Source organism: Drosophila suzukii, assembly GCF_043229965.1.
Source record: "Drosophila suzukii chromosome 2 unlocalized genomic scaffold, CBGP_Dsuzu_IsoJpt1.0 scf_2c, whole genome shotgun sequence".
In the NCBI taxonomy this organism is placed as follows: Eukaryota; Metazoa; Arthropoda; class Insecta; order Diptera; family Drosophilidae; genus Drosophila; species Drosophila suzukii.
This window is the reverse complement of record NW_027255896.1, coordinates 11566369-11578473: the sequence shown is the minus strand read 5'-3', so window position 1 is coordinate 11578473 and position 12105 is coordinate 11566369. Positions and strand designations below refer to the sequence as shown.

The 12105-nt window shown below is 41.2% G+C and overlaps 1 protein-coding gene across 8 annotated transcripts in view; it reads left to right on the top strand.

The window, feature by feature from the left end:
• Positions 1-12105, top strand: part of sxc (O-linked N-acetylglucosamine (GlcNAc) transferase sxc) — a 247116-nt gene that overhangs the window by 195632 nt on the left and 39379 nt on the right. For 6 of the 8 annotated variants that reach the window (XM_065868419.2, XM_017089042.4, XM_065868420.2 and 3 more), the window contains one exon: positions 12-192. The exons of the other annotated variants lie outside the window; for them this stretch is intronic. In XM_065868419.2, coding sequence (XP_065724491.1) covers positions 12-192 — 181 coding nt within the window. The remainder of the gene's footprint in view (positions 1-11; positions 193-12105) is intronic. 8 annotated transcript variants of the gene reach the window in all.

The following is a 12105-nucleotide window of genomic DNA, read 5'->3' as shown; positions in this document are numbered from 1 at the left end:
ATTTTTTTTAGGAGTATCTCCTGATAGAGTTATATTTTCCAATGTAGCTGCTAAGGAAGAACACGTCCGCCGGGGTCAATTAGCTGATGTATGTCTTGACACTCCATTATGCAATGGACACACTACATCTATGGACGTCTTATGGACAGGTACGCCTGTCGTAACATTGCCAGGAGAAACATTAGCCTCAAGGTATGTTTGTGTGTCCTTAGTTTGCAATTAAGTAATCAGCAATTAAATTGTGGTTAAAATGGCGCGGCCATTCCATTTGTCTATTATTTTTTTGCATCAATTCGGAATGTAAAGATAGAGGTGTTCTTATGTCTAATGAAATATCAATCAAAAACCCCTCTTAATAAGGGAAAACAAGCCATTAAATTGTGGTTAGAAATAGATAAATAAATAATATATACCGATTTGGAATTTGCTATATGCTATTAAGACAAAAGTGTAATTTCGGTTTTGTTTTTTGAATTGGACCATGCCTTTATTCACTGCCCACGCCGCATTAAAAATTGGAAAGCACTGATTTTCCAAAAAATTGTAATTTAAAATTGTTGGTAAGACTGTAGTATATATTTTGGTTTGTGTTGATTTTTGTGTTTTGTTCCAAACGTTAAAAGTTGATCATAACTTACAAAATAAGTAAAATATCATATTTTTTGGCATCGATTCGGAATGTAAAGATAGAGGTATTTGTATCCCTAATTAAATATGAAGCGAAAACACCTCTTAACGATGTAAAATTAAGAATAGTCCAGTGTATCGACTATTAGATACCCGTTACTCAACTAAAGGTATCTGATATTCGTGGCACTCGACTATTCCGTTTTTCCTTGCTTGTAGGTTTTTACCTGCTTAAATATAGTTTGGACGCACAAGCAAATTTCAAAGCTCAGGAAGCGTTTGTTCTTCTGAACTGGTAAAGGTGGCAATTTTTGATGAGTCATACATTTTAAACGTGACTTCGAAGATTAAAGTTTCAACATAAATAGTAAGAGCCGTTTTAAAACAATTGAAACAAATTAAAAAAATTAAAAAACTTCTAGGCATCATTTTTAAACTATGGTTCTTAGAAATTACGACGTTTTTGTGTTTTAAAACACATTATTAACGACATAAAGGAAAAGTCTGTAGCTTTAGTGGATCATTAGCGGGTTTTCCAAAAAGTTATAGAAATAACACAATAGAAATGATTCCAGTTCCTGAAAACAACGTTTAAGGAAAAACTGATAAACTAATAAAAAACAAGAAAGGAAGTTAACTTCGGCAAGCCGAAGCTTATATACCCTTGCAGCTATAATTATTAAATTTAAAAAAACAAAAAATTATATTCCCAATAGTATAAGATAATATGTCAAAAAACACCGAAGCTATAATTTGTTTCATATTATTTTCCTACCAATTTTCCGATCGTTCCTATGGCAGCTATATGATATAGTCGTCCGATTTTGATAAAATTAAATTCGAAATTCAGAACTAATTAAAAAATGTTATTTCCAAGCGTAGGAGGTTATATGTTAAAAAACACCGAAGCTATAATTTGTTTCATATTATTTTCCTACCAATTTTCCGATCGTTCCTATGGCAGCTATATGATATAGTCGTCCGATTTTGATAAAATTAAATTCGAAATTCAGAACTAATTAAAAAATGTTATTTCCAAGCGTTGGAGGTTATATGTTGAAAAACACCGAAGCTATAATTTGTTTCATATTATTTTTCCACCAATTTTACGACCGTTCCTATGGCAGCTATATGATATAGTCTTCCGATTTAATAAAATTAAATTCGAATTTCAAAACTAATTAAAAAATGTTATTTCCAAGCTTAGGAGCTTATATGCTAAAAAACACCAAAGATATAATTTTTTTAATTTGTTATTCCTATTATTCCTTTGGGAGCTATAAGATATAGTTGTCCGATCCGGCTGGTTCCGACTTATACTACCTGCAAAAGATATAAGACTTTTGGGAAAGTTTCAGCCCGATAGCTTTAAAACTGAGAGACTAGTTTGCGTAGAAACGGACGGACAGACGGACATGGCTAGATCGACTCGTCTAGTCATGCTGATCAAGAACATATATACTCTATGGGGTCTTCTTCACTGCGTTGCAAACTTCTGACTGAAATCAATATACCCTCTGCAAGGGTATAAAAAGATACCTTTTTTTATTGTACAAACTCCCCGAGTCTGTGGGGACTGTTGAACGGAGACTCGGATTTTAACAAATTATGTGTCATTCGACGCGTATTTTCATTAAGTACACAACAAGACTTCTAAGCCGGGCACTTATTGCAAATGCCCCCAACAGCTACAATTTTTATGACTTTTACTTTCACACTTTCACTTGTCTATCTTCCAAACCAATTACAAGTCTTGGTTTGCAATCCTTTTAGCATTTGCGATACCTTTGGGGTATTACTCGTTATGTTCGGACAATCACCGCAGGTTTTTGTAGCCGTTACTCGTAGAGTAAAAGGGTATACTATATTCGTCGGAAAGTATGTAACAGGTAGATGGAAGAGTTTCCGACCCCATAAAGTATATATGTTCTTGATCAGGATCACTAGCCAAGTCGATCTAGCCATGTCCGTCTGTCAGTCTGTCCATCTGCCAGTCTGTCCAGCGCCAGACTGAGCCAGCGCTCACATTTTAAAAGATTAAAACCACCACGCCCGGATATAGCAATAAGTCTCAGCCGGTAGATAAAAGTGTAAAATGTAAAAATGTAGGTTAATTTATTTTCAAATTAGTTAGCTAAGTAACTGGTATTTTAATGCACTCGACTATCTTTCTCGATGTTCTTTCTTGTTAAGTATTATTCATAACGTTAAATGGCATCGAATAATATTTACCTTTCCATATTTACTTTAAAAGTGAATCAAAAATCGTACATTAGTTTGGTTTTAAAAGTCATCTAGATTAATCAAACTTCCCCCCCACAAGTCCTCATCAGAATCGGAATCAGATTGCACACTAATTGATTTTCTGATAAATTATTTATTTTGGTAGACTCCAAAAAGGGGTTTCGGAAGGGGTTTCTTTAATTTTTTTATTTCCCGTTTCTTTAAACACAAGCACAGACTAGACTAGTGAACAGAGGCACCCCACAAGGAGGTGTACTATCACCCCTCCTGTGGAATATCGCAGTAAATAAACTACTGCGGATTCTGGAAGGAGGAGGCTGTAAAGTAGTGGCATACGCAGACGATGTCGCCATCATCTTTAATTGAAAATATCAACAAACACTTTGCGATCTTATGACAGCTAAACTAAAAATACTATTGCAATGGACGATAGAGAACTGACTTGGGGTAAATCCCTCAAAAACTGAAAATCAACGCCAGATACTTGGGGTTAGTATTAGATAAGCGCCTAAAATGGGCCTTAAATAACCAAGAGAGAACCAGGAAAGCGACCATTGCACTTTACTCCTGTAAAAATCCAATTGGGCTAAGGTGGGGCATGTCCTCTATAATAGTCAACTAGATATACACAGCGGTAGTCAAGCCAATCCTACTATACGGAGTGGCTCTGTGGTGAACCGCTCTGCACAAACAATGCATACTGACTCCTCTAAACAAAGTACAGCGAATAGCTGCTTTGTGTATTAGTGGAGCCCTTCGAACCACCCCGAATGAAGAGCTGAATGCGATCTTGAACCTCCCTAACCTGGACTTAGCAGGCATGGAAAGGGCCAAATCGGCAGCTATTCGACTGACGGACACCGGGCAGTGGAAAGCCCCATTTTATGGCCATGCTAAAATTCTCCAGCATGATAAATCGATTCCGAAGATAACGGATCTATGCAAATCCATTGAATATAGTCACACACCCTTTGAGGCCCTGATTCCAGACAGAGATGAATAAGAGCAGGGTCGACCGGGCACGACGGACGCAATCTGCGTTTACTCCAACCAATTAAATATCAGGAAGTCATTCAGGCTCCCGGACCACTGCAACGTCTTCCAAGCGGAGGTCCACGCTATAAAGGAAGCACTAAATGTTTAGGGAACATAAGCCTCCAAAGAGGACACCTAAACATATATAGTGATAGCCAAGCGGCTATTAAATCGATGTACTCGACAAACACTAACTCCCGTAAAATAGCAGACTCTCGCAGATCTCTCCACGAGATGGCAAATCAGTTTACTATCAGCCTAATATGGGTTCCGGGTCACCGGGACATCGTAGGCAACTGCATAGCAGACGAGTTAGCCAGGCAGGGCACCACCAAGCCTCTCCGCCCAGGAGAGGAGAATGTCGGTATGCCCATGGCAACTTGCAAGCTAAATATAAAAAAACTTATTTTACTCACCAGCCAACACCCATTGGCAAAACGCACCACAGTGTCGTATCTCTCACCATACATAACCTGTGATAAACAACAAAAAAAAACCTCGGAATTACTCAAACTCAGCCTCACAGAGTGTGGCATGTTGGATCAAGCTCTTACAGGCAGCTATATGATATAGTCTTCCGATTCTTATAAAATTAAATTCGTAATTCAAAACTAATTAAAAAATGTTATTTCCAAGCTAAGGAGGTTATATGCTAAAAAACACCAAAGATAAAATTTTTTTAAATTTGTTTTTCCTATTGTTCCTATGGGACCTATAATATATAGTTGTCCGATCTGGCTGGTTCCGACTTATATACTACCTGCAAAAGATATCAGACTTTTGGGAAAGTTTCAGCCCGATAGCTTTAAAACTGAGAGACTAGTTTGCGTAGAAACGGACGGACAGACGGACAGACGGACATGGCTAGATCGACTCGTCTAGTCATGCTGATCAAGAATATATATACTTTATGGGGTCTCCTTCACTGCGTTGCAAACTTCTGACTGAAATCAATATACCCTCTGCATGGGTATAAAAAGATACCTTTTTATACCCGTTACTCGTAGAGTAAAAGGGTATACTAGATTCGTCGGAAAGTATGTAACAGGCAGAAGGAAGCGTTTCCGACCCCATAAAATATATATATTCTTGATCAGGATCACTAGCCGAGTCGATCTAGCCATGTCCGTCTGTCCGTCTGTCTGTCCGGATGAACGCTGAGATCTCGGAAACTATGAGAGCTAGGCTATTGAGATTTGGCGTACAGATTCCTGAGCTTCTTACGCAGCGCAAGTTTGTTTCAGTAAACTGCCACGCCCACTCCAACGCCCACAAACCGCCCAAAACTGTAACTCCTAAAGTTTTGATGCTAGATAGAAAATTTTAACTGAAATGTATTGTTCTCATCAATACATATCGATTGACTTAAAAAAAGTTTGCCACGCCCACTTAAACGCCCACAAACCGCGAAAACCTGTGAAGCCCACAATTTGCATGCTAGATAAAAAATTTTAACTGAAATGTCTTGGTGTCGTCAATACCTATCGATTGATCCAAAAACAAATTTGCCACGCCCACTCTAACGCCCATAACGCTTAAATCTGTCTACCGCCGGTAGGTGGCGCATTTTAATCTCGCTTTGCTGCTTGCATATCTCCATTTCCCTTTGAGTAACGGGTATCTGATAGTCGAGGTACTCGACTATAGCGTTCTTCCTTGTTTTATTGTACAAACTCCCCGAGTCTGTGGGGACTGTTGAACGGAGACTCGGATTTTAACAAATTATGTGTCATTCGACGCGTATTTTCAGTAAGAACACAACAAGACTTCGAAGCCGGGCACTTATCCCAAATGCCCCCAACAGCTACAATTTTTATGACTTTTACTTTCACACTTTCACTTGTCTATCTTCCAAACCAATTACAAGTCTTGGTTTGCAATCCTTATAGCATTTGCGATACCTTTAGGGTATTACTCGTTATGATCGGACAATCACCGCAGGTTTTTGTAGCCGTTACTCGTAGAGTAAAAGGGTATACTATATTCGTCGGAAAGTAGGTAACAGGTAGGTGGAGGAGTTTCCGACCCCATAAAGTATATATATTCTTGATCAGGATCACAAGCCGAGTCGATCTAGCCATGTCCGTCGGTCGTCTGTCCGTCTGTTTGTCCGTCCGGATGAACGCTGAGATCTCGGAATCTATAAGAGCTAGGCTATTGAGATTTGGCGTGCAGATTCCTGAGCTTTTAATGCAGCGCAAGTTTGTTTCAGCAATGTGCCACGCCCACTCTAACGCCCAAAAACCGCCAAAAACTGTGGCTCCTTCAGTTTTGATGCTAGAATAAAAATTTTAACTGAAATGTATTGTTCTCATCAATACCTATCGATTGACCCAAAAAAAAAAGTTTGCCACGCCCACTCTAACGCCCATAACGCTTAAATCTGTCTACCGTCAGTAGGTTGCGCATTTTAATCTCACTTTGCTGCTTGCATATCTCCATTTCCCTTTGGTCCCTTTAGCTGAGTAACGGGTATCTGATTTTTCAGATTTTCTGTGGGAACATGCCACTTGTTGCGCTTGTGGAGCTCCTTAAGGTACTCATCCTTCCATCGAGTTCGGAATTGTTGATGGAGAGACTTTAAGGGCTGCCACCGTTTCAGAATGTACTTGGATTCGCCCTATACTTCGGGTTCCACTATGGACAGAAGAGGTTTGCCGACAAGAAAGAGCCCTAGTTACAACGCTAAGAAATCAGTTGGACCCTCGGACATAGGAAATAGAGGTCTGAAGTTTAAACAAGCTTAGATTTTCGCTAGGAGGGTGGACAGCTCTTGAAAGGTGTACTTCCGCGTAGCTGTGAACTTGTAAAACAAGGTCTTGAAGCTCTTGACACCAGCTTCCGTTATGCCACCCATATGGGGTGCCCCAGGAGGAATGAATTGCCAGGTGAGATGCTGATGACTATACGCATCGGTCACAGGCTCTTTAACGGCTTGCAGGAAGTCTTGGGAAAGCACGGTGGAAGCGTCGACGAAGGTCTTTCCATTGTCGGACTGGACTTGGCGAGGACACCCTCTTCTAGATACGAAACAAGCGAAAGCGGCAAGAAACTTTTCAGTCGTCAAGTCGGATGTAGGAAGTTTATCGTCCCAGCCTAGATCCTGAAGCCATGGCTTTTCCATAAAAAATTTGGCACACACAAGAAATGGAGCGAGCCAGCCTGCTGGGTCAAACAGCTTGGCAATTTGGAAAAGGACCTGGCGTTTAAATCTGGTGGGACGAAGAAAAACTCACCGGACGTCGCTTTCCAACGTACGCCGAGGTTTTTGGCTGTACTTTCAGTGTCGATCTCGAGGAAGTCTGTGGTCAGAAGTTGATCGCTTTGGATATGAGCTAAGATTTCTTTGTGGTTGGAGGTCCATTTTCTCAATGGAAAGCCCGCGGAATCTAGAGCACTTTGTAGCTCGCGGACCATGAGCTTAGCGTCCTCAGTTACCGAAAGGACATCGTCCACATACATGTTATTGGGAATGACGCTGCTCGCTCTTGGATGGCTGAGCTGCACGTCAGTTGCCAGCTGTAGCAAGACTCGAGTCGCCAGGAATGGCGCGCAATTGACTACAACAGTTACAGTCTGTAATTCAAAATCTCAAATGTGCCCCTCGCTGTTGCGGAATAAGATGCGCTGGAACGGGGAATGCTTCGGATCTACCCATATATGTCGATACATTTTCTCGATATCGGCACTGTAGACGTATCGGAAGTATTGCCACTTCAGGATCTGGATAGTTAGATCGGACTGTAAGACTGGGCCAGCATGAAGGATATCATTTAAACTGACTCCATTCTCTGAAGGGCTGGAGGCATTGAAAACCACACGCAGCTTGGTGGTTGTACTTTCCGGTTTGAGCACGGCATGATGCGGAAGGTAAAAACTGGCCGAATTATGGGTAGGACGGACTTCTTTCATGTGATGGAGGTCGAGATACTCTTGAATCACGGAGTATTATTTGCTTTTCAGCTGACTGTCCCTCTTTAGGCATTGATCGGTTCTTGGGAACTGCGACAACGCGGAGGATCTGGAGTGACCGAGGGCGGATTTTACGTTTTCAGGATCACGAAACGGAAGACATACGACATACCTGCCATTATCGTCTCTCGTAGTCGTCCGGTGACAATTTTCCTCACAGGTCAAATCGGAAGATTTTGTCACTTTTACTGGCAGATCCTCCACCTCCCAAAATTTGGTGAGAAGCCTATCCAGGGACGTGTCAACCGTGTGGGAGATTCGCGTGGAAAAAACGGAAATCTGATTTTCCCTTGGAGTAGGAACGGGTCCTGTTAGGATCCACCCGAAAATGGTTTCTTGTCCGAGGGGAGAGCCACAAATGTTCGGCCGCGTGCCGCTGGCCCCGACGAGAATATCTATCTGAGCGCTCTCGTAGAACTTTGGATCCGCTAGTGGCAGTTCGGGAAGATCCCGTAGAAACTTTTGTGGATTCGGACAAGATGGGAGGTTTCCAGCTAATTGAGGAAGAACAAAGGCCGTCGTGTTTAATTGCAAGCCAGGTTTGGTCGGAGAAAGGATGGTAAACTGACGGAACTTTTTGGATTCAGCGGATACTGCCTGGTTTAAGCCTGATACTTGTGCTCGAATTACTTGGTGAGGCAACTTAATTAATTTAAACAGCCGCTGATGGCGGCCGCGGCACGTAAGACACGCAGCTGCTGCCCAGACACAGCTGCTTCCTCTTTATATATGCCGACCGCTCGTCGACCGTCATCTGGAGAAATCGTGCACATGTGCGGACAGGATGGTTTTCCTTCTTACAAAGGTCACATCCTTTGGGCTTGGGTGCTATCCTTGTCTCGTAAGAATTTATTCTTCGAGGCGCTGCCGTGGGGGTGGATGTTTTTGGCAGATATTGACTCGAGCCTGACGGCCGTACGTCATCTATGGCTTCTAAGGTCCGGTGACGCTCCGTAAGGAAGGCGTTCAGCTCCTGCCACGTCGGAATCTCTGCCTTGTTGTGCAGGGACTGTTCCCACAAGGATAGCGTGAGCTTAGGAAGTTTGGAGGAGCACATGTACACTAAGAGGCAACGCCCAACGTCAGGTTAGCCCAAGCTTAGCGATAGCCATCGTTAGTAAAGGGGGAGTTCGAGACTATAGTGTGTGCATCGCCAATTGTTTTTGCATTCATGTGAAACAGTTTTTCGACTGGCGTCAGCCTTGGATCGTAAACAGATCCCTAAAAGTCGGCCACCGCAGATAATCTCCGGTGAAAACCTCGGTATCGCACGAAAGCAGCCGACAGCCAGAGGAAATGTAAGTCTGGATAGGAACAGCTTGAACTTGGGGACCTTGGGCTATCATATCCGCGATCTGAGCCACACATCTCTCGTAAACGGAATAGCAGTAGCTGGCAAACTATCAGCTGCACTGTCTCCGGCTTCTGCTATGTACCCGGTGCATTCATGGTATTCTGCCTTGATGCGGTCCCATAACGCGCGTATTTCTTCGCGGCGAATGTTAAGCATGGAAAGAGTAGGAGGGACCGGCGAAGGAGTGTTTGTTCTGAATTCAAATTCACTCGGCCGATCTGTTTGGTGGTTGTGAAATAAAACACAATGACCAAAAAAAAATTTGACGTCGGTTGGTGTAATTTTTATTTTATTATTTCTATCCGGATGGCCGACGGAAAACTTTAATTAGTGGGAAAGGGATGGTGGAACTAAAATTATATGTGAATGTATGTAGGTATGTGTGTATGTAAATACCCATTAGTTCCAAAAAAAAAAGTTTCACTTGTGAATTACCTTGTGAATCGTGAGGGACATGTCCTCTTGCACAAGTGAAAAACAAGTGACACTCCATATAGACAATTGTATGGGATGTCCGCATTTTCAAAAGTGAAAATTCAAATTTTTTGAAGTCCCACGGGATTTCACTTGTTCCTTATACTCATTTGTCGTATGGACTGTCACGTGCCGATGACACTTCCCACGTGAAATCACTTATGAAATTTAGAATATTTGCAATGCACATTTTTACTTACATTTAAATTCATTTTAATTAGATCGTATTATTCAGATTTTCAATAAAGTGACAATTATTATACCCGTTACTCGTAGAGTAAAAGGGTATACTAGATTCGTCGGAAAGGAAGAAGGAAGCGTTTCCGACCCCATAAAGTATATATATTCTTGATCAGGATCACTAGCCGAGTCGATTTAGCCATGTCCTTCTGTCCGTCTGACCGTCGGTCCGTCTGTCCGTATGTCTGTCCGTCCGGATGAACGCTGAGATCTCGGAAACTATAAGAGCTAGGCTATTTAGATTTGGCGTGCAGATTCCTGAGCTTCTTACGCAGCGCAAGTTTGTTTCAGCAGAGTGCCACGCCCACTCTAACGCCCACAAACCGCCCAAAACTGTGGCTCCTACAGTTTTGATGCTAGAATAAAAATTTTAACTGAAATGTATTGTTGTCGTCAATACCTATCGATTGAACTAAAAAAAAAATTTGCCACGCTAACTTTAACGCCCGCAAACCGCCCACAAACTTCAAAAAATCGTAAGAATGAACGTGGATATCTCGGAAACTATCAAAGATAGAGAATTGGGCTCTCAGACTTAGATTCCGTAGCCTTGTACCCAGCGCAAGTTTTTTACGCGAATATGCCATGCCCACTCTAACGCCCAAAATCCGCCCAAACCTGTGGCGCCCACAATTTTCATGCTAGATAAAAAATTATAGCTGAAATGTGTTGGACTCGTCAATAGCTATCGGTTGACGAAAAAAATTTGCCACGCCCACTCTAACGCCCATAACGCTTAAATCTGTCTACAGCCTGTAGGTGGCGCGTTTCAATCTATCAATATCTCCATTTCCCTTTGGTCCCTTTAGCTGAGTAACGGGTATCTGATAGTCGAGGTATAGCGTTCTTCCTTGTTGTTAATGTATCTGATTTTTTGTTTTGTTAGTTTGTTTTTCACGTTCGTCATCGCCTTTCTCAAACATGTGTCCGGTTTTTCGGAGTCCTTGTCCAACGCTTCTTAAAAAATATATGGGCATATGATTAAAAAATGCTTTTTACTTGTTTATTTGTAAATTTACCTTTTAGAGCTGTGTATAAACCCTTTGGGGGAGTTTTTTTTGAATACCTTCAAAATTTACGTACTTTAAACTAAGATCAATGCACAACATCTTAAACTTATTGTAGCTTTTACCTGACTTTATTATATTAACTTAAAGAAACGATTAAAGTAACTCTGCTGCGCACAAATAAAATGGATGCTTCCCTTTCAATCACTCAAACAGAAAGAACCAAGTCTTCCTCTCACTCCTTTACTTGATTTATTTTGTTTTCCGCCGAAATATTAATCGCTAACAGAACATAACAGAGAGACGCTAAAGAAATAACGGATCGGCCGAAATTTATCTCTGAGAGCGCCGAGTGCAGGCAAATTATAAGACAAAGAAAGAGAGGGAACTTCTGAATATCTTTCTCTCTTTGTTGCACGATCGTTTTCGTAGGTAGTCTTCTACGTTGCGCCGACTTCTCTGCTGACGTCAACAGCGGCACAGCGTTTTAGGCGCAAAAAAAAAAAAAAAAACTTTTTGCCTTGATCCATGTCACCGCGTCCCTACTGCAGAACTGATGGGTATGGATATATATGTAGATGATTAAGTGTATTTTTATTTTTTTATTTTATATTTATTAATTAGTTATTGCCGGTGGGTATGTGTTGCTGTGGACGTTTCCGATTTATTTGTGTGTGGACTATATTTGGAAAAACGAAAAAGTATGTGCAAGTATTTTAACGGCTGCGGATATACAGTGAGAAAATCTTGGAAAGTTTTGGGGCCTGAATTGGCAGAACACTGGAAATCAAATAATTCTCACTGTATGCTTGGCATATATTTGCACAATATTTTTTCTAAGCTTGGAATTTTTTTTCTCGATTTAATATAAGTATACATGTATGTATGTATGGATGAGCGGCCAAATGCAATTAAAAAGGAGTCGGAAAAATGACAATATGGCCGCACGTAGCAAAAGGAAAATCGAAGAAAAAATGTAAGTAATTTATTAATTGCCGTTGTCGGGTTTAATCGGACTAGGATTTTGGACAAATCGTACAGAAAGTCAAACGAATTATGTTTTGGTGTGGCTGACTGACTGACCGGCAATTAATAAGAAGAAAAAATTGTCCTTATCTTCTTTCAAGATCGGCTCGAATGGATCAAAATGTA